General features: G+C 39.6%; 1 protein-coding gene across 1 annotated transcript in view; it reads left to right on the top strand.

Annotated features, from left to right (window-relative positions):
- LOC124620075 (dynein axonemal heavy chain 1-like) overlaps positions 1 to 20,156 on the top strand; it is an 804,068-nt gene extending 783,912 nt beyond the window's left edge. The window contains exons 54-55 of the mRNA XM_047146741.1: positions 14,488 to 14,614; positions 19,939 to 20,156. Of these exons, the coding sequence (XP_047002697.1) occupies positions 14,488 to 14,614; positions 19,939 to 20,156 (345 nt within the window). The remainder of the gene's footprint in view (positions 1 to 14,487; positions 14,615 to 19,938) is intronic.
- Positions 20,157 to 23,542: the final 3,386 nt, after the last annotated feature.

The following is a 23,542-nucleotide window of genomic DNA, read 5'->3' as shown; positions in this document are numbered from 1 at the left end:
ATAAAACCCCATGTCATTCCAAACATGTGTGTCAATTTTTACCTCTCTATCTACATTATTCCATGGTTTATTAAGTTTTCAAATTTATACTGACATTTTGATCACCCGGTATATTGCCCTGTGAATCTCCTGCTCATTCACTTCCACAAATTCAAATTCATGGGGACTGTTGATGTTAATATAGAAGAAGTGATGTACAGGGTGCCTGGTGGTAAAGGAATGAGAACTGTACAGAGTTGATGGAGGAAATGGTGTCTTTTATACAGGAGGTAGGTTACAGGCGATAGGCTGAAGGAGATCATGCACAGTGGCAGAGATTCTTTCTGTGGGGACACAGTAACCATCCGCAATGGGTCATTCACACAGGGTGGTTGGGTTTATGTGGTTTGGGAAGCATGTAGAAGGCAGGAGTGCAGGAAGTGGTGTGGGGGAGTAGATAGATTGACTAAGGGGAGAGGTCCTGGGATGAATCTGATTTCTCAACATGGAAGCCAATCTCTCATCCACAGAAAGAATCAAAATCTGCCACCTAGAAACTGATTGCTCCATCACTGTGGTTGTGAATCACTACAATTAATTCACATAGGGACTGTACCAGCTGTTGGATAGGTCCACCTACACCCCTACTACAGTGGCCCCATTCCAGAAATCCATCAATATATCCAGCCCTTCCTCAAAAACTTAGGGACCAACCCAGAATCACTTTCTTGAATCTTCATACCTCCTCACCCCTACCACTCACCACAGTCCTAAATTCTACATATTTCCTAAAGCACATAAACATATCCATCCAGGATGTAATGGGTTAATGTGCTCCTACAGGGACAATCTCTGCCCTCGTGCACCAATACCTTCAGTCCATTACACATAAGTTACCCTCCCATAAGAGACCAACCTTTTTCCTCCTCCTACTCTTGACATATGTTGTTCTTTAGCAAGCAGTGCCCTGCTTGTCACTGTCAATGACACCTTCCTCTACACTAACATCCACAGTGCCCACTCCCTTGCTGTTATTGAACCTTTACCTTTCCCAACTCCCAATTGACTGAAAACCAGCAACCTCCTTCCAGGTCACCACCACCATCTGTATCCTCACCCCCAATTACTCCCCCTTTGAAGACAGCACTGAAAAGCAAAACCTAGGGTACAGCAGTGGGTACCTACATGGTGCCATCCTGTGCTAACCTATTCATGGGCCATCTAGAGGAATCCTTCCTAACCAGAATCCCAATCCTTTCACTTAGTTCAGATTCACTGATGACATCTTCATTCTGTGGACCAAGGGTGTTGATACTCTATCCATATTCCTCCAGAGCCTCAACACCTTCTCCCTTGTTCACTTCACTTGTTACTCCTCTGCCCAAAAAGCCACATACTTCGATGTCACCCTCCAACTCAGTGATGATTGTCAGTGTCCATCTACATCAAACATACCAACCGCCAAAAATACCTCCACTTCAAGAGCTGCCACCCACTCCACACCAAGACGTCCCTTCCAACAGCTTAACCACCCATGGTCATTGCATCTGTAGTAGGAGCAGTCCCTCTCCAAATATCCTAATGGTTTCACTGAGGCCTTCACAGACCAAAATTACCCTCTCAGTGTTGTTTAAAAACAGATCTCCAGTAACCTTGTCTCCCCAGTCACGTACCATCTCCCACATACCAAATGTTCAGCTACAGAGGTGCTTTCCTTTCATGACTCGTACCATGCAGAACTGGAGCAACTGAACCACATTCTCCAATGTGTTTCGACTATCTTTCATCGTACCTTGAATGGGAAGTAATGTCCCTCTGCCCCCCCCCCCCCCCCCGCCCCTCTCCCACAACAATCCCATAATGGTACTCCGCTGCCCACCAAATTCATGTAATATGCTTGTCCATCCCTGCTCTCAGCCTTTTGTTTCATGGATCACATCCCTGCAATAGACAAAGATGCAAGACCTGTCCCACATATCCTTCCACTATCACCTACTCCAGTCCTGTAACAGCATCTCTTATCCCATCAAAGACAGGGCCACCTGTGAAAGCAGCCATGTGATCTACCAATGTAGCTACAACCACTGTGCCGCATGAGCTGTCTGTCCTCATTAACAGTCATGGACAATCGGGAGTCAAGAGACAGCTGGAATAAGCTGCCAAACAAGTCACACAAATGATGTGTTCCACTTTAACTACTTCTTCACATCCTGTGCTACCTGGATACTTCCTGCCAACACCAGCTTTTCTGAATTGCACAGATGTGAGCTCTGCAACATACCCTTCCTTTCCATAACCCTCCTGGCCTCAACCTTCCTCCAGCTGTCTGTCCCCTTTCCTACTGCCACTGTAGTATTGCATATACATTCAGTCCACTGATATTAAGAGATTTAATCAAACATGTAACACCAGTAACTTAAAACTATGTCTTTGTGGATCAGCACTTTCTTCCGCTGACCGCTTCAATTCTATAATACACAACCAGAGGTTTCTGTCTCAAGTCTAGGCTGTACACCATACACTCCCCTTCGAGCACCTTCATCTGTTTTTGACCTGTCAGTAAACCAGACTGTGTCTCCTGAATGGTGTCGTGGTTCATTCTTCCACTGCTCCATTCTTCCAGTTGTTACACTGAAAGGTCTATTGAAGCAGCTGGAAGTTGCTGTATGATCAGCCTCATTTCCCCAGACCATTGCTATATTTACCACATTCACTATTTTGGTGCGAGATTTTGGAGGTTCTAAAGGAATCCAGTTATTTCCAGTTTTTAACCTGTATGCCCCTATTACTGCCTCTATTGTAACCCAAGGATGCAATGGGAGCATGACCAGCATGGTCTCCATCCCAGCAGTGGGTGTGCTGCTAATTTTGCCTGTTATGGCCATGCAGGTCAATCACTGCATTTCCACAAGCTCCTTGGCATTCTCTTTTTGTTCTACTTTATTCTGCCATAATGTGGCCACATAAATTACTGAGATGAATAGGGTGACAGAATAACAGGAATGTTTGAAATGAGCAGTGGCAGCCATGGGCAGGTGGCAGCTCTACAGGTTTGTGACAGTTAGCGAGTAAACAGTCTGTCATTTCATTAATCATGGATCAGTGGAATGGACAACAGCATGCGTTAGCCATAAAAATGTTTTACAAAAACAATGACAGTTTGGTAGCTGCGCAGAGGGAGTTTTGGTGTTTTTATAATTTAGGATGTCATGATGCTGTTCCGTTGAAACACACAGTTAAATGTTGGATTAATAACTTTGAAGAGACTGGATCTGCCCTCAAGAAGAAAGCAACAGGATGACCAAGAAGTATGTGTTCTCCAGAAAACATTGTTGTTGTACGCGAGTCTGTATTATGTAGCCCATGGTATTCAATTTGTAAGCAAGCAGCAGTGGTTGGAATGCCCCAGGAGAGTGTTCGCAGAATTCATCATCTTGATTTAAAATTTCATCTGTACAAACTACAGATGGTGCAACAATTGAAGGACTATGATTATCGGTTACAATTAGGATTCTGTCAGCAAATGATAACAAAAATAAACAATGACAATGAATTTCGAAACAAATTGTGAATGTCAGATGAGGCAAATTTACATCTCACAGGTTCTGTGTAAACAGAACTACTGTTACTGGGCAAATACAAATCCTAATGACATTCATGAGAAGCCTTTACATGCTGGTAAAGTGATAGTATGGTTTGGTGTTTCATCACGTGGGATTATTGGACCGTATTTTTTCACAAATGAACAGGGAAACACAATAACTGTCAATGCCGATCATTATGTGGAGATGTTACGAACTTTCATCACACCTTCATTGAACAACTTTCCAGGCATTCAAGAAGCCTGGTTTCAACAGGTTGGAGTGACATTACACTCTGCACGACAATCAATGGCATATGTGCGAGAATTGTGTGGCAACCGAGTGATCTCACAATTTGCTAACATTCCCTGGCCCCCTAGGTTGCCAGATTTATCTGTTTGTGATTTTTTCTTGTGGGTCTACCACAAGAGCAAAGTCTACACAACTTGACCAAGAACCCTGGATCAGTTAAAACAGAGAATTCAGGATACAGTTCACAGTATCCCAGGTGAGACGTTGCAGCGGTCAATTAGGAATCCCAACAGCAGATTTCACAAATGTATTCGTACAGGAGGATGCCATCCAAAGGACGTAATTTTAAAAAAATGATAAATGCCATCAATGTTTCGTAAATGGCAAAGTTGTAAGGATTGAATTACTGTGAATGCAATTTCTTTCCTTCATCTCTTCTTGTTTTATTGTGTTACGAAAATGTTCCCATTTTTCAGTGTCGCCCTGTGTATCCAGTACATGCTCCTGGAGATTAGACTCCAGTTTTTTCCACGGGCCCTGCTATTGCACATAAGAGCACCTTTTGCCATGGAATATACATTCTTTATTTGAAGGGTCCATGATAGTTTCACATCCAGGGTTACCATTAGAGACTTCAATACTCACGCTACTGGTGCAATTGTGTCAAGGCGCTTAAGATTCCAGTATATGTCCTGGATACTCTTCTTTGTTAATGATGCTACAACACTTTTCCTGGGAATGATCCTTAGATCTTGTTTTCTGCACCAGTTTTGAATCACGTTCAGAGTGCACTGTGCATTGCTCTAAAAGTACTTGTAAATATAACCTTTAGCATTTAACCCTTTGATGAGATCATTCACCTCTAGGTTCCACAGTAATGGGGACAAAACTCCTTCTTGTGGACACCCTCTGGTGGTGTTGATCACCATTGTCTCATTCGTAATGGTGCCTTTGCAAGATTTTTATAAAATAATTAGTTTTTTAATATCTCTTTTTAATTAGGCATTTTTAGTTTGTTGAAAGAGTTTAGTATTAAGTATCAGATTTTAAATGTATTTTTCCTGTATGATTTTTTTTAGATAAATTAATTTTATGGGTGTCAGAAAAATTTTTATAATTGTGTTAGAATGACATATACTACTATACAGTCAGAGTTTAAAACATTTCAAATAAGATTGAAAAAAGGATAAGATCGTAAATTTGAGAATATACATGGTCCAAACGGCTTACTGCATGTTACGACTTGTAGGCTGCTCTCTATGCCTGCAGCTGTCGGCCAGTTTTTTCTGAGACGTAGCAAAAATAAGGGACCTTGTGATACGTTGAATTGAGTTGAATTTTATTTCATCCAGTAAGATTACATTGTTGTTGTTGTTGTTGTTGTTGTTGTTGTTGTGGTCTTCAGTCCTGAGACTGGTTTGATGCAGCTCTTCATGCTACTCTATCCTGTGCAAGCTTTTTCATCTCCCAGTACCTACTGCAACCTACATCCTTCTGAATCTGCTTAGTGTATTCATCTCTTGGTCTCCCTCTACGATTTTTACCCTCCACGCTGCCCTCCAATACTAAATTGGTGATCCCTTGATGCCTCAGAACACGTCCTACCAACCGATCCCTTCTTCTAGTCAAGTTGTGCCACAAACTTCTCTTCTCCCCAATCCTATTCAATACTTCCTCATTAGTTATGTGATCTACCCATCTAATCTTCAACATTCTTCTGTAGCCCCACATTTCGAAAGCTTCTATTCTCTTCTTGTCCAAACTATTTATCGTCCATGTTTCACTTCCATACATGGCTACACTCCATACGAATACTTTCAGAAATGACTTCCTGACACTTAAATCAATACTGGATGTTAACAAATTTCTCTTCTTCAGAAACGCTTTCCTTGCCATTGCCAGCCTACATTTTATATCCTCTCTACTTCGACCGTCATCAGTTATTTTGCTCCCCAAATAGCAAAACTCCTTTACTACTTTAAGTGCCTCATTTCCTAATCTAATTCCCTCAGCATCACCCGACTTAATTAGACTACATTCCATTATCCTTGTTTTGCTTTTGTTGATGTTCATCTTATATCCTCCTTTCAAGACACTGTCCATTCCATTCAACTGCTCTTCCAAGTCCTTTGCTGTCTCTGACAGAATTACAATGTCATCGGCGAACCTCAAAGTTTTTATTTCTTCTCCATGAATTTTAATACCTACTCTGAATTTTTCTTTTGTTTCCTTTACTGCTTGCTCAATATACAGATTGAACAACATCGGGGAGAGGCTACAACCCTGTCTTACTCCCTTCCCAACCACTGCTTCCCTTTCATGTCCCTCGACTCTTATAACTGCCATCTGGTTTCTGTATCAATTGTAAATAGCCTATCGCTCCCTGTATTTTACCCCTGCCAACTTTAGAATTTGAAAGAGAGTATTCCAGTCAACATTGTCAAAAGCTTTCTCTAAGTCTACAAATGCTAGAAACGTAGGTTTGCCTTTCCTTAATCTTTCTTCTAAGATAAGTCGTAAGGTCAGTATTGCCTCACGTGTTCCAGTGTTTCTACGGAATCCAAACTGATCTTCCCCGAGGTTGGCTTCTACTAGTTTTTCCATTCGTCTGTAAAGAATTTCTGTCACTATTTTGCAGCTGTGACTTATTAAACTGATAGTTCGGTAATTTTCACATCTGTCAACACCTGCTTCTTTTCGGATTGGAATTATTATTATATTCTTCTTGAAGTCTGAGGGTATATCACCTGTTTCATACATCTTGCTCACCAGATGGTAGAGTTTTGTCAGGACTGGCTCTCCCACGGCCGTCAGTAGTTCCAATGGAATATTGTCTACTCCGGGGGCCTTGTTTCGACTCAGGTCTTTCAGTGCTCTGTCAAACTCTTCACGCAGTATCATATCTCCCATTTCATCTTCATCTACATCCTCTTCCATTTCCATAATATTGTCCTCAAGTACATCGCCCTTGTATAGACCCTCTATATACTCCTTCCACCTTTCTGCTTTCCCTTCTTTGCTTAGAGCTGGGTTTCCATCTGAGCTCTTGATATTCATACAAGTGGTTCTCTTTTCTCCAAAGGTCTCTTTAATTTTCCTGTAGGCGGTATCTATCTTACCCCTAGTGAGATAGGCCTCTACATCCTTACATTTGTCCTCTAGCCATCCCTGCTTAGCCATTTTGCACTTCCTGTCGATCTCATTTTTGAGACGTTTGTATTCCTTTTTGCCTGCTTCACTTACTGCATTTTTATATTTTCTCCTTTCATCAATTAAATTCAATATTTCTTCTGTTACCCAAGGATTTCTACTAGCCCTCGTCTTTTTACCTACTTGATCCTCTGCTGCCTTCACTACTTCATCCCTCAAAGCTACCCATTCTTCTTCTACTGTATTTATTTCCCCCATTCCTGTCAATTGCTCCCTTATGCTCTCCCTGAATCTCTGTACAACCTCTGGTTCTTTTAGTTTATCCAGGTCCCATCTCCTTAAATTCCCACCTTTTTGCAGTTTCTTCAGTTTTAATCTACAGGTCATAACCAATAGATTGTGGTCAGAGTCCACATCTGCCCCTGGAAATGTCTTACAATTTAAAACCTGGTTCCTAAATCTCTGTCTTACCATTATATAATCTATCTGATACCTTTTAGTATCTCCAGGGTTCTTCCATGTATACAGCCTTCTTTCATGATTCTTAAACCAAGTGTTAGTTATGAATCATACAGTAAAGCTGCATGCCCTCGGGAAAAATTACGGCTGTAGTTTCCCCTTGGTTTCAGCCGTTCGCAGTACCAGCATACCAAGGCCGTTTTGGTTATTGTTACAAGGCCAGATCAGTCAATCATCCAGACTGTTGCCCTTGCAACTACTGAAAAGGCTGCTGCCCCTCTTCAGGAACCACACGTTTGTCTGGCCTCTCAACAGATACCCCTCCGTTGTGGTTGCACCTACGGTACGGCTATCTGTATCGCTGAGGCACGCAAGCCTCCCCACCAACGGCAAGGTCCATGGTTCATGGTGGTGGAAGATTACATTGTGTACAGTGAATGTACGTGTAATATAGGACATGTCAAAGTAGTAACATTCATTATCACTTATTTTTCTACCCCTTCAGCTTACATTATTACATCATTGATAATGAATAACAATATATACCAATTTAATGGCAACACTGTAAAACTCTTTTTCAATGAGATAGTCTTTAAGTTTCTTTGGAAAGTCATTGTCAAGTACACTCTCTTGCAGGTCTTTAGGCAGACTTCTTAGTAGTCTGATACCAGAGTACTGGGGTCCTTTTTATAGCATTGCCAGTTGGTGGGGTGTGCTCCTTACATCATTCTTCATTCTTGTATTGTGGGTGTTTACACAAGCATTTGTAATCCAGTCCTCACTACCTTTTGTGATGTACATTATTGTTTTGTATACATACAACAATGAAAAAGTTAAGATACATAACTTCTTGAAACAGTTTCTGCATGTTTCAGAGGTCTTTCTTCTTAAAATGGTCCTAATTGCTTGCCTTTTTTTAATGTGAACACTCATTTTGTAAGTATGGTTCGAAAAGTCCATGATACACTGTACACAGAAGATTCTTGTCTGAATACTGTGATAGTTGTATCATTAAGAATATGATAGAGCTCAGTTTCTTACAGACATTATTAATATGTTTTTTTTTCCATTTCAGTTCATTATGCACAAGAATACATAAGAATCTAGCAGATTCTACTTCTTCCGGCCTTGTTCCGTCAACCTCTAAATCCATGTCCACAGCCTTCTCCTTGTTTTTAAACACTGCATACAGAGTCTTTTTTTAGATTTATAACCAGTTTATTTTCCAACAGCCAGTGAGCTGTGACATTTGCAGATATGTATGCTCTTCTCTCAAGCTGTTCCATACTTTGGTCATGTCATCAGCATACAATACATGTCTTTTTATTATGTGCACTGTAAGTATGTCATCTACAAACTTCCTGTATTAGCCATTTTTAACAGCAATATAAAAAATAATCTTGAACTCTGTTTTTGAAGGCTTCCTTAGTAGTGGATACAGAATGGAGTTTATATAACAGGGATCTAAAAGCAGCTTTGTTGTGTTGAAGAGGTTGACATGATTTTCTGTGGATAACTACATCAGTTGTCACCTTTCTTTAAATTTGGAAGGTCACATGACTCACATTTAAACCAGAGATCCAACTAGGGGACTTCAAGCGTCAACTTCGCGTCTCAATATCTCGGGATGTAATGGGAATATTGCGATGCAATCAACACCATTGTGTATGTGCTTTGTCATGCTATGGATTGCTGAAGAAAAAATATAGGAGGTCCATTTAAAAAAACATAAGTTTGTGTTAAAAAACACATATGCTTTCGTTTTAGAATGTTTCCAAATATGTACATTCATGGGGCCCAGCCCTACATTGATACCGGTAAAAGTCGTTTTCCAATAGCTGTTATTGTTCCAGAGATATTTTGGGTGGACAAGATAGCTGGGACACCCTGTATAGGAGGTTCCTGTATCAGGGCCATATCTACTTCCTGTCTTCCCAGAAGATGATTGTAAGTGGCTGTTTCCTCCTTACTATGTAGCAGGTTTATCTGCAAAACTCCCAGCCACAAACTTGCTGTGATGGTCATTTGCAACGCCTGTAATTACCTTGGTAACCTGCGAGAATCCAGTTTCAGGTCCTGTTCTCACATTGCCCACTCTGTGTTTCCTCACCGACATCCATCATAAGGGTTTCGCAATCAGATACAGCCATTCGGTTGATTACCCTCTAGTCCTCTTCTATCTATGCTCTCTGGTTCTGCACCAGTGCTTCCTCACAGTCTTTGGAGGAACATCTATAAACAGTTTTGTGAACCAAACCAATATCTTTGCAGTCTTCAAGAGTTCTGGTGTTCTCATGATCAGCAGCTTTGCCTTCTGCCATGGACTCACATTCAGGATGATGATGTTTAAAATTCACGTCCAGTCATCTAGATTTAGATTTTCCATGATTTCCCAAAATCACTCCAGGCAAATGTTATGACGATTCTTTTCAAAAGGCATGGCTGATTTCCTTCCCCATCCTTAATACAACATAGCTTGTGCTCCATATCTAATAACCTCAGTGTTGGAAGGACGTTAAACACTAATCTTCCTTCTTTCCTATCTCCCAAGGGATACCTTGGTCATGATCTTCTTAAGCCAATCCACTGTTCCCTATGTCCTCATAGACCCAACTAAATTTAGGGCCTAGTCTCACCCGTCCCCCCTCCCAGTCCTCTCAGGGAGAGGCATCTTGACTAGCCTTTCCAGCTGCGAGATGATGTTGACTAGTCAATATCCCTGTTGGATAACCACCATACTAAAAACTGAAACTGCAGTACTATCGGTCTCTTTTCCTGTTTTTTTGGTATGGCTTTTTCTGGATCTGATTATCCTGAAAGTGGGCGTACTAGAATCCTCCCTTGTTCTCTTGCTCCTTTTCATGGAGGTTGAAGGAGTCTGTTTACCCCTTTCTGTCAGGGTTGGTCTTTTTTGAGGTCTTTAGCTCAAAGTATTTTAATTCCCTCCATTGTTATTTAGGATGCGATTCTTTGCCTTAATTTTCTTTTTTGCCCCAGAGAAGAATTTGATCTTCTTCTGACCCAACTGTCACGCAGCTGACCCAACTGTCACCTGATATAGTAGCAGAAATGACTTCTATTGGTTCCAACCTTGGTGTTTGGGTAATTGAGACATCATCAAGGACGCTCTCCTCCCCCCACAATGTTCGAATTGTTTTCTGTGTTCTCCATACTGGTCCCACAAAAATTGGAGATGTATCAGGTCAGCACCAGCTAAGGCCAAAGCTGGTGTAAGGTTAATTACTCACTGAGGTTGCCTGGTATCCCTGATGCTCTGTTCATGACACATCTTCCCATTGCCACACACCCCTTGGCACATATCACATCACACTTTGGGTTGGGAACCTAGAGAGTTTGGGAAGGGCTACAGAAGTGGATGTCGGAAGAGATGGGATGCTGTGGGACACACTTCATAAAGTTCATCCATTGAGACTTGTTCAGCTACAGCAGTCATAGGCCTCAGCTTCACACGAACACACAAACCTCGTCACCTGCTTTCTTAGTGCTACAATAAGGTGGTATCCCCCCAGAGAGAATGCACGATGTAAAAACAAAATCCTTGAAAAGCCTGTAACCTTTATTGTGTAGTGTGTCATCATGGTATAGAACAATAACAAGAACAGCCAACTTTGTATACATACTCATAGAATCGTATTGTATTCTTCTGAGGCAGCAAATGGGGAAGGGGAGGGGAAGGGGAAAAGGAACAAAAACACACAACACAAAAATATTTAGCTTATTTTGTAGAAGAAACCATGATAAATGAAACATCAAATATGGCAGTACAGTAGAACTTTAATTACCTGAATTAACTGGGACCTGACCCATTTGGATAATTGGGTGTTTTATGAAAAAAGTGTCTATGTATTTTAATTACAGTAATTACATGCTATATGTTCAGTTCTGTATGTTGAAAATGGGAGAAAGAAATATTTTTAAAGGAAAAGAGACTTTAATTAATTAAAATTAAAATGAGATACTTTTATGTACATGCTACACAGTTAACTGTACAGTACAGGTGCTGAAAGTCATTGCTTACTGAACTTCTGAATCAAAGTATGCTGTTTAACTGTCTTCGTCTGTTTTTGGGTAGCAAAGTCGCGAATCTGCTTGACAGTGAGAAACTGCATGTGGTCACAATGTGGCTGTCACTCCATCCACTTCAACAGAGTTTCAAGGCCAGCAAATGCTTCACTAGCTTATGGTCCCATGTCTGCTTCAGCTTCGACATTGAGGTCATCTTCTTGCTCGACACTTTCTTCTCACACTTTTTAGAATTTGAAACCCAAAGTCTGATGAATCACACATCACCCATTCTGCTGTATCTTCAGCACTAACTTCTGAATATCCAGGAATTTTCAAAACAATGTTTGTTAATTCCTCAAGTGGCATATCATCCTCATCATCTCATGTCTATTCCATTTCTTTTCTTGAGCTTATTTTTCCTTTTTTCTCCTTTTCCTTCTCTACTTCAGTTGATATTCTTTGTAACTTGTTCCATGCACGTTTTGATGTGACTGCCTTTACCAACCTCCAAGCTTTTGCCACCTTGTAAGCTCAATCTTTCAAATTAATTTTGTTTTTTGTGGTTACCCAACATACCTTCTATGTCTTCATTCTCTACCAAAAGTTTCCTTAAAAGTTGCCTTCTGTAATGGCATTCCATGGTTTGAATAACAGACTGATCCAGTGATTGCAACAAGCTTGTGAAGTTTCGTGGTAAGTTTGGTGGTAAAAAGATGGTTATAAACTGGCTATTTTCTCTTTTCAACACTGCTGGAAGGAGATGGTACGTCATCAACAATCAAAAGCACTTTACTGGCACCTTTTCCAAGAGTTTTTTGTTGCCTTTTCTCTTCAGGGAAGAAAATTTTGTAATACCACTCAGTAAACAATGTTGCAGTCATCCAAGCCTTGGGGTGGTTTTTATAAAAAGAGGGGAAGCTTTTTCACATATAGAAATGCTCTTGTGCTTTTTGACTTCCCTATCAACAGAAGGGGTATTTTATGGCCTCCTGTAGAGTTTGGACAGGTAAGCGCCGTTCCTCACTAACTTTATGTTCTGGAGCACTACACTTCCTTTTAGATGCTAAAGTGGTTTTAGGCAGAACTTTCCAAGCAAGACTGTGTCACAAAAAAACTCAGGATTGTAGGAGTCTGTTACAATTTTAAATTTTTCAATAAAATTTTCTGCAGCTTTGGAGTCTGTTGAAAACATCTCGCCACTTAAATCTAGTTCATGGACACTGTGCCGGCAATTAAAATTTCTTAGCCAGCTATTACGTGCTTTGAAGGCTGAACAACCAAGCTTCTGAGCTGAGAGTTTAGCTTTTTCACAAAGAATTGGATCCGAAACTGCGTTTCCTATGGAAAGTTCCTGCAAAAACCACTTGAAAACAGAATCTTGTAAATATTTGTCTGTTGCAGCCTTCATTGCTTTTCTTGAAGACTTCTATCTTCGTTTTCAAGCACTGACACGAAGTTTAAAAGTGTAGATTTGCTCCTTTTAATGTCTGAAGTCATTGCTTGTCAAACTCCATACATTTATTTCTTCCAAGAAAATTGTACAACCAGTGCTTACCCACCATTTTTTATTGGTGTTAAAACTGTATCGAATATTGTTAGTTTCAGCTAACTCAAAAGCTAGGATTCTCAAGTCGGTTAGGGTAATTCCAAAGAGCCTGTCTTCTAATATCAGCACATGTTGAGCCAGCTGTTTTTCCTGATCGTCAGTAAAGACATTTTCAAACCTGCCCAGCTTTTTTACAGCAGCCACTTCTGGTGCCAAAGCATTTAAGTGAGCTTTTTTCACTTTTCTCTCCAGTGTAGATTTAGAGACATTAAATGAATGGGCAGCTTTCAGAAAACCCATCCTCCCTTCTAAAACTTCTCGAACGGCCTCTTCCATGCTCTGCTCGTCCCAGCTATTTCCAGATGAAGTTCACTGATAATTGCGAGGCATCTTGTAGGCCTATTCTGAAACCAAAATAAATTATTAGCTGTTTAAAAATTGCCAAAGAAAATATGGTTAAAGTTTAGTTGTGATTATACATAGGCCTATTTTAATTCATTACTTATTTCATTTAAAATAACTTAAACGCATTGCCAAAACATTAATGGAAATGGTCAGGTGAAACAGGACACATCAAAATTGTATCCCATTTTGGGCACCCCAAAAGTGTCCCATTTTGCCAGACCGTGATGCTTTTGACAACCAAAATGGCTGACCCCTGAACCGTTACTCACTAGCAATATTTACATACATGAAATTTTTGTTAAAAGAGCTATGAAAAAACACAGTATGTACTGGAATTGTTCCGAAGGATGGAGAAGCACAAGAATAGTTGTTCTGCAATCGAAAGAGAACAAAGTAAGTAAAAATCTCACTTGAAAACTTTGAAAAAATATTTCTTCACGAAACACATGGCTAGCATTGAGAGATCAACTCAGAATGCTGTCATGGCGGTCAGGAACCAGTTTAGCCTGTTTCCCATGAGATAACACCACCAGTCAAGCTCCTAGGCTCAATATCCCGTTTTGCCCGCCTATCCCATTTTGGGGAACTTTCCCCTAATGTTTTTTTGTTTTTATTTCTCTTACTTACACACATACACAGACAGACACACACACACACACACACACACACACACACACACACACACACACACACATTCATGCAAATGCAACTCACACATATGACTGCAGCAGCTGAAGTGTGGGTTCAGAGATAGTAGCCATGTGTATGTGTGTGTGTGTGTGTGTGTGTGTGTGTGAGTTGCGTTTGCATGAGTGTGTGTATATGTGTGTGTTGTCTATTTTTGACAAAGGTTTTGTTGGCCAAAAGCTTATATTGTGACAGTCTTTTTGTTGTGCCTATCTGAGACTCAGCTTCTCCACTATGTGGTGAGTAGTGCCTATACTTTTCATAATATTGTTACATTCCTTCCTGGCTTTGAAATAATACTGTCAATAATTCAGAGGCTTTGAACTAGCAGAAGGTACTATTTTCCATAATATTTACTCATACTAAAAATGTACCTTCAGATTTAAAATTTTGTAACTGCAGGTGCTAGAAAATTTCCCAGAAAAGAGACCAGAGGATGGCTGTAGCATCTGGGGGCTATACCTGGAAGGATGTAGATGGAGTCATGTAACTCATCTCTCAGAATCAAAACCAAAGGAACTGTATACAGGTATATTATTTTAATGATTTTATGCCTATGATTGAGTTTTTTACACTTTTGCACTCTTTTTATTGAAAATCGTACTACTGATATGAATGTTTGTAGAAGTAAATCAAGAACACTAGAGATGTTGTAACATCATTTCCCACATGTAAAATGTAAAGGCTAATTCATAGACAGAATAAAAGCTGGTTTACAAGGCTACAAAAACGTCATCTCTTCTAATTAGCCAAGGAGATGAACATCATTTTCAGATAAAAACTTCAACATCCATCACAATAACTGAAGTATTTACTTGTCATTAAATAAGGTATGTAACAGGTTGCAAATAATATTCCAGTTGATTAAGAAAAATTAATTCATTTAATTCTGCATGAAGTTAACTAACAATCTGATGTCTCTTAGGTACATCTACATTGGGCAGATTTAAAAATACAGTGGAAGTGGAATCTCTTTCTACCAGATATGCTACTCTTCTTATCTATTCTTTAGTATTTAAGTTTCAGGAAGCCTAGTAACAATGTAACAAACTTCACAAGATTTTGTTCTTTGATTTTGACCTTCCATGGATAATAACTATGTCAAAGGAGTCAGTTTTTGTGATATTCAGTCAGTATCCAAACTGACTGAGACATTCATATCTTGCTTAGACTTATCACTGCAATTTCTGTCTTTTAAAAGCAGAACCATAATATCATCAGCAAAGAAAATCATAGTTATGTTTTGCTGCAAGTCTTGTGTTTTGGTGCTGAAGCTCAACTTAAAAAACAGCAGTGAGATTGATGACTCTCAGTGTGTCCCAACTGCCATAAAAGCTGTTGGATAGGGCAACTGACCAATTAACTCTTTACATCCCTTTACTGTATTTTCACCCAGCTGATGAGAGGTTGATGCACTCTGTGGTCACAACTTTATCAAGTGAGTAGGCATGTAAAAAATCAAACGCACATGTAATGTGACATTAGCACATACAAGGAATCGACCTACATGTACCAAAATATAACATTACTGAAACAAGCCCTATATACAAAGTATGGTTGGTGGCAATGTATAGTCAGTTCCCTGCAACACCTAATAATGATTGTTGTCACAACTTTGTCAGCTGTGTGAACTGTGCTACTCGAATAATAAATACTGCAAAACAAACTGTCAAATGGCAGGACATTAGAAATTGTCTAACATAGAAAAAGTTATATGATGCTGTAATTTATGAACTTCATACTAGTGCCTGAAGTGAGAGTGAAATGGTGTAGTTAGTTTTAATGTTGGTAAATTGAACACAATATTCACGGTGACTCACTCTACAGCAGACTGAATATATTACTTGCTTTTGTGCTCAAAACAACTTTCAATTAGCTGCAGTTTGAACAGCATCCACTTTGAAGTAAAGACACATTTAAACAAATTTCAATAGCATTGAAAAGCACATAAGCTCTTTGTCAACTGCCTGATGCTCCCATATGGTACACTTTTACAACCACTGTGTTGTCTGAACCAGACAAGTTGCCCAGCTGCCCCAAGACACAAGGGGAGAAAGCCTTACTGCCCCAAGGAGAGACATGTATCTGGACAGTGAAATTGTGAGTGCCTTCTGATAATTGTTGATACCATTGCAAATGACTCAATTCAAGGCTTCTCATTGTTCTGAGGCAGATGTGCAGATATTTGGACAGTAAAGGTGTTTATTGGAAACCTTTGACAAACTTGTAATGTAACCATCCAAGAAACTTTCAGTTATCAGAGAACCCAAAGTAATTTGAGATAACAGATTAATGTTTTCAGAGAGGAACTTATTTGGTGAAAATAAGTGTTTTTTAGCCTGGGGAAAGTGGGAATTATGCAACAGCTATTAATGTTGCTGTTAAATAATTTGGTTGGCGAGGCAAAGACTCCGAGCTGGCCAGTCAGATAGTGGGATATGTCCATAGTAAATTTTACATAAATGCTAATGCTAGGGGAAAGAACTTCATAATGTGAGTCACTTCCATGCCTTCCTTCATCAGAAATATTTTGCACCTAGACCTATAGTAAGGCACTTCAACATTTGCACATGCAAGCTATGGCTAGTAGTAAGAGATGTAGCCATTACATGCCCACCCAGTCCAGCTCTAGCCATAGCCACAAAATATGCACTACCTGCTGCCTTCATGTAGCCAACTAGAAATGCCCGTCAACTACCACTTGCTGTCAGCTGAATTTGCAAGTCCAAGAATAGCAATGACACTTAGGAAAAATGATGCTGAAAATGTTGTTTAATGTGATGGGTGTAGTAATGTTTTTCTCTTTTAATAATAATGATGGAATGACGGTTCCCCTTACTGAACATTACAAGTGGATAATCTTGGTTTGCTAAGTGTGGAGGATAAAACTGCAGGTACAGCATGGGGATATGTAACAAAAAAGGTCTCCCACTACAAACGAGTTCCTGTATGGGAACATTTACAGAAACAATGAATTGCAGATTGCATTTACAAAGATGGGTTGCCACAAAAATGTCTGTGAAAAAATTTTTCAAAAACTTTCAATTGAGTTGGTCCAGTAATCCCCACTACTCATGAAGGCATCACGAGTACATACAAAGGGTGCCCACTATCTGTGCCTGGTGGAATCAGTTTACACAGTTTTTTAAGACTACATGAGAAACATCGTTAATGATCTTGAAATATAGTAAATGGAGCTAACCTAATAGAGTGATCAAATAAATGAACTTGGAGGTTCCATGAGTGTGTCTAATCTTAACACAGTAACAAAAGCAAAATACAAATTAATGAACCAGAGGTAGCTCATCTAACACAGTGACTAAAGCAAATACAAAATACAAATAAACAAACTAGACATACAGAAGGTGAAGCTAATCTAACACAGTTGATGATTTCATTGTCTAACAACAGTATGCATGGTGATGCAGTGGTTAGCATATACTTTACTGAAAAGAGATCAAATCTCGGTGCACTCTATAATTTAGAAGGCTCCATGAAGTGTATACTCCATGCTCAGGACACGAGACCATCAGATGAGTTCTGAACAATTTTACCCTGAAGTATGGTATAAATCTCACCTACTAGTTCTCCATAGCCATTGCAGGAGCCCAAAATGCCATTTGCTATATAGACACTGGAAACAGACTTACAGTTTATGGCTTATTCTGTAGCTCAGTGACAAGCCATTAAGTTCTGATAGTGAAATAACTTGAACATAAAAGTTCACACCATAAGAACATTAAAGCTCTGCACTCGTCATGTGGACAGCTTGGCATTGGCACAGGAGGGGGTCAGGAGTTGGGTACGCTTCCTGTAGCATGCTGTAGGGAAAAATTACAAGCGTTCTGGCAAGTAGGTGCATGGCAGAGAAGACACTTGTCATTGGATGCATAAAACTTGCAAAGTGGTTTTTCTTTGCTGGGCAACACATAGTCTGCTGCAGTGTGAGATCATCTGGTAGAGCAGAACATAATTTTTTCTGAAAATAAATTGGTAGTAATGTACACTATTTAAATTTCTGCAGCTAGTGCACCTGTTGTTTTTGTTGTTGTGGTCATCAGTTTGAAGACTGATTCGATTCAGCTCTACACCCCTGTCTATCCTGTGCAGATCGTCTCATCTTTGCATAAATACTGCAACATACATCAATTTGAACCATTGTATTGTATTCAAGCCTTGGTTTCCCTTTACTATTTTTACCTTCCCCACTTCCTTCCCTTACCAAACTGGTGATATGGCTATCTGATCGTCAACATTTTCTGTAGCACTACATCTCAAAATCTTCTTTTCTGAAGTTTTTATCATTCATGTTTCACTTACATTCAGGCTACATTCCAAACAATTTTGGTAAAGACTATGTGACATTTATATTTATATTGAATGTTAATAGATTTCTCTTTTTTGGGAATACGTTTCTTGGTATTGCCATTCTGCATTTTAAATCCTCTCTACTTTTGCCATCATTGGTTATTTTGCTGCCCAAATAATTATAGAGCCCATTGACTATTTTTTGTGTTTCATTGCCTTATGTAATCTCCTCAATGCTGCCTAATTTGATGCAATGACATTCCATTCCCCCTGTTTTAATGTTGTTGTGTTCATTTCATAACATTTTTGCATGACGCTATCCATTCTTTTCAGCTGCTTTCCAGGTCTTTTGCTGCCTGTGGTACAATTACAAGAGTCATTAGCAAATCCCACTGTTTTTAGTTCTTTTCCCTGAGCTTTCTCTCACCAGTTCCTCCTTGGTTTCCTTCATAGCTTGATCAGTTTATAAACTGAATAACGTAACGGTCTCACTCCCTCTCAACTACTGCTTACCTTTCATGTCTGTTGACTGTTTTAATTGCAGTCTGGTTTCTGTAAAAGTTGTGGATAAACTTTCACTCCCTGTGCTTTACCCATGCTACGTTCAAAATTTCACAGAGTGTAGTTCACTTAACATTGTCAAAAGCCCAATCCAAATTTACAAGTGCTATAATTGTAGGTTTGCCTTTCATTAACCTATCCTCTAAGACAAGTTATATAGTCAGTGTTGTCTTGTGTGTTCCCTACATTTTTGCGGAATCCCAAGTAATACTACCTGAGATCAGCCTTTACTTTTTTCAGTCTTCTGCAAATAATTTGTAGGAATATTTTGCAGCTACGTTTTATTAAACTGATAATTTGATAATATTCACACCTGTCAACTCTTGCCTTTTTTGGGATCGGAATTATTACATTCTTCTTGAAGTCTGAGGGTATTTCACCTGTCTCATATAGCACATAGTGCAAAGTCTTTGCAAAATATATATGTTTGTAAGCCCTTTACCAATTTGATCATATAAGAGATTACTTATACAATTTGAGCATAATGACATTTCATCAGCTTTTATCAGTCACATATATCCAGATGTACTAATTTAATCATCAGTAACATATATGTAAAAGGGAAAACAGTCTAGATATTAGACAGCAGATACAAAACCAAGTTGTGTTGGAAGCTTTCTTCAAAATTAATTTAATTACAAATTTAGCTGCTACCTGCCGTTATGTAGGATAGTGCCAATAAAAAAATTTAGAGGAAAAAAAATTTCTTCTCATGGGATAATTTGTTCCTGCTGACTGTGGATATTTTCATCAATGTCAATTACCTTTCAGCATTATCTTACTTCTTTTATTCATTTATTCTCTGTTAAGCATGTTGTACTACATACATTCCTGGTTAACATGTTGAATAATACTGTTTTGACTCAGCATTTAATATAGTGTGTAATTGTTTCATCTAGTAGCAAATGAAATACAAATAACAATTTGTGAAGCTCTTCACGTGTTATTAGTACTGTACAGTTTCTTTGATTTATTCCTTAACAGATATGCCTCCAGTCTGGCTGATTCCTGAAGTGAATCATGTGACTGCTGAAACTGGTATCTATGAGTGTCCTGTTTACAAGACACTGACAAGAGCTGGCACTCTGTCGACGACCGGTCACTCCACCAACTATGTACTCGCTATAGAGTTGCCAACTGATAAGCCACAACGTCACTGGATAAAAAGGGGCGTTGCACTCATATGTGCACTTGATTATTAGAAGTAAAATTGCAACCATGCATGTCACACAATGTACATGTCACTAATAGGATATTGTAGTCCTGCTTGTCACACAATGCACATGTAGCTAACAGTGTACTCACATATATAAGGAGAATTACAATTGTAGCCCTGCATGCTACGGAGTGTGTATGCCACTAGAAAGGCACTTTTCTGTGTAAGGGAACAATTGTAGCTCTACATGATACATTATGTACGTGCCACTAATGATGCACTCATATGTATAAGGAAAATAATTGTAGCCCTACATGTTACAGTATGTGTGAGGCACTGACACTTCTCTCATAAGAATAAGGAACACAATTGTAGTCCTGCAAGTTACAGTATGTATAAGCCACAAACAATGCACTCAGGTAAACAACAATTGTAGCCCTGCATGTTACAGAGTGTATTTGTCACTAACAATGGACTTTTATGTATATGGAAAACAATAATTGTATCCCTGCATGCTATGGAATGTGTGTCAGTAATGACAATAAAAATTATGCCATGCATTCTTATAAAATGCAAAGTGCATTTCTTTGCTTAATAATAGAAAAGAAACATTGAGATTGCCTCATTTATTGTGTCAGAAATATGCTTCAATGACTGCTTTCCTTCTTCTCGTTTTCGTTCTTTTCTTTCAAATTAACTCAGTGGTCTTGCATATAGAGTAAAGAAGTGGAATAATATATAGATGCTTTTCCAATCACTTACAACTTTTCTGATAAGTGTAACCACATAATATGTGATTCTAATGGGATGAGATGAAAATATCAATATCGCAATAATATGCCAAAAAGCTTAAGGAAATTTCAGAAGTGGGATTTCATTATTCTTTACTGGTGCTTTTTTATTTACACATGTTGCATGGATCTGTATTGCAGCTGTTTCCATCAGTGTTGACCAAATAAGCATAGACTTTACGAACTAACTTAATCAGTTTTTGACAATATTATGTAACTCAATAGATAACTGGTGCTTTTTGATTTATACATGTTGCGTGGATCTGTATTGCAGCTGTTTCCATCAGTGTTGACCAAATAAGGATAGACTTTACGAAGTAATGAACTTAATCAGTTTTTGAGAATATTATGTAACTCAAGAGATAAAAAATCTACTCACCAATCGGTGGCAGGACAATACACTCATAAAAAAGGTTTTACATATGCAAGCTTTTGTAGCCAGTGGTACCTTCTTCCAGCAGAAAGGTTGAAGGGGAAAGGACTGAAGACATTAGGAAAAGGTGTAGAGTTAGATAAAGTCAACCCGAATCCCATGTCATGAGAGAATTACCAGATGGGTGATAAGGAAAGACTGATTTTTGGGGGACTGCACTGGGGAAGATTTCAAAACCTGAGAGCTTTAAGGCAGAAGACAGGGTAATATGCAAGATAGAGATTACTGTTAAAACTTTGTGTATGAGTTCATAAGAGTAAAAAGGGAAGTGCATTGTATGTCAGACAGGTCAGAAAATGAAGATGTAGAAAACTAAAACATAGTGAAGAAAGGAGTAGTTTCTGTGAAGAAATTCTGAGACAGAACAAATTAATGTAAATTAAGGCCAGGTGGGTGATGAGAACTGAGCACATGTTGTAGCACAGGTTCTCACCTGTAGAGTTCTGAGAAACTGGTGTCTGGGGGAAGAATTCATAAAGCGAATGTGATGAAACAGGCACTGAGGTCACAACTGTCATGTTGTAGAGCGTGCTCTTCAACAGGATATTGTGTGTTGCCGGTGTACACCCTCTGCCTATGCCCATTCATCCTAACAGATAACTTGGTGGTAGTCATGCCAATGTAAAAGGCTGAACAGTGTTTACATAACATCTGGTATGGTCATTTCACAGGTGGTTATTCCTTTGATAGTATATGTTTGGAGTTGCAGGGCTGGAATAGGTTGTGGTAGGAAGGTGCATAGGGCAAGTCTTGCAGCAGGGTCGGTGAGAGCGGTAGGAGCTATAGGGTAGGGAGGTGGGTCAGAAGGAACATAGCGTCTGACAAAGGTATTGCAGAGATTGGGAGGGAGACGAAAAGCTATTATAGGTGTGGTGGGCAAAATCTAAGACTGAATGGATCTCATTACAGGGCATGAGTTTCGGAGGTCACGGCCTTGTTGAAGTAGCTGATTAATATATTCAAGACCAAGATAATATAAGTGGGAAGTGGTGTACTCCAAAGTTGTTTTTTTGGAGGGATCAAAAGTACCAGGATTGAATGTGATGGCCCAGGAAATCTGCTTTTGAAATAGGCTAGTGGGGTAATTGCGTCCAGTCGAGGCTGAGGTGAGAATCATGATGTATTGCTGTAAAGAGTTTGCATCCGAACAAATACATTTGCCTCAAATGCCAATGGTGTGTGGGAGGGAATGTTTGACACGGAAAGGATAGCAACTATCAAAATATAAGTACTGTTGTTTGTTAGGTGGTTTAATGTGGGCAGAAATGTGTAGCTGGACTTCAGTGAGGATGAGCTCAGCATCAAGGAAAGTGGCATGGGATTCAGAATATGACTATGTGAAATTTAATTGGGAGAAGGTATTTGGAGATTCCAGAAATTTTAACTTGTCAGCCTCACCGTGAGTCTATATGGCAAAGATGTCATCAATCTATCTAAACCAAACCGTGGACTGAAGCCATTTGGATCCCAGAAAAGCCCCCCCCCCCCCCCCCCCCCCCCCAAGTGATCCATGCAAAGGGTGGCATAGGAAGGAGACAGCCTGGTTCCCATGGTCATACCCCTGATATATTTGTATATCAGTCACTCAAAGGTGAAGTACTTCTTAGTAAGTATGAAGTTGATTAAGGCGAGCAGGAGGGATTTCATAGGTTTGGAATCAGGTGGGTGTTGACTGAGGAAATGTTCAGAAGCAGACAGACCACATACGTGAGGGATGATGGTATAGATGGGGAATGCTGTTACAGAGGGAGGTGGCATCAATGGTGACAAGCAAGGTGTGTGGTGGGGTGGGATGGGCATGGATTTCGAATGATCTAGGAAATGGTTGATGTCTTTTAATACAAGAAGGAAGGCAATGTACTATGGGTTGCAGATATTGATCAGCTAAGGTGTTCGGTGGGTGCTTTGAAGTCAGCAACTATAGGATGTCCAGGATGATTGTGTTTGTAGATCTTAGGAAGGTGGGGGTGCATGGTTTAGATGGGGTGAGAAGACCTGTGAATTGAGGTGCTAGTCCCTGTGAGGGGCCTAAGGTTTTAAGGAGGGACTGCAGGTCAGTTTTAATCACTGGGATGGGGTCGTGAAGGCAAATGCTGTGCATAGAGGCTCAGACCTTCACTAACATACCCCTGTTGGTCAAGAACCACAGTGGTAGGTCCTTTGTCTGCTGGGAGGATGATGGAGCCATCAGTTTTTAGGTAAAGTAGA

The sequence above is a fragment of the Schistocerca americana genome, chromosome 6 (assembly GCF_021461395.2).
Source record: "Schistocerca americana isolate TAMUIC-IGC-003095 chromosome 6, iqSchAmer2.1, whole genome shotgun sequence".
NCBI lineage: Eukaryota > Metazoa > Arthropoda > Insecta > Orthoptera > Acrididae > Schistocerca > Schistocerca americana.
This window is presented reverse-complemented; position numbering and strand designations above follow the sequence as displayed.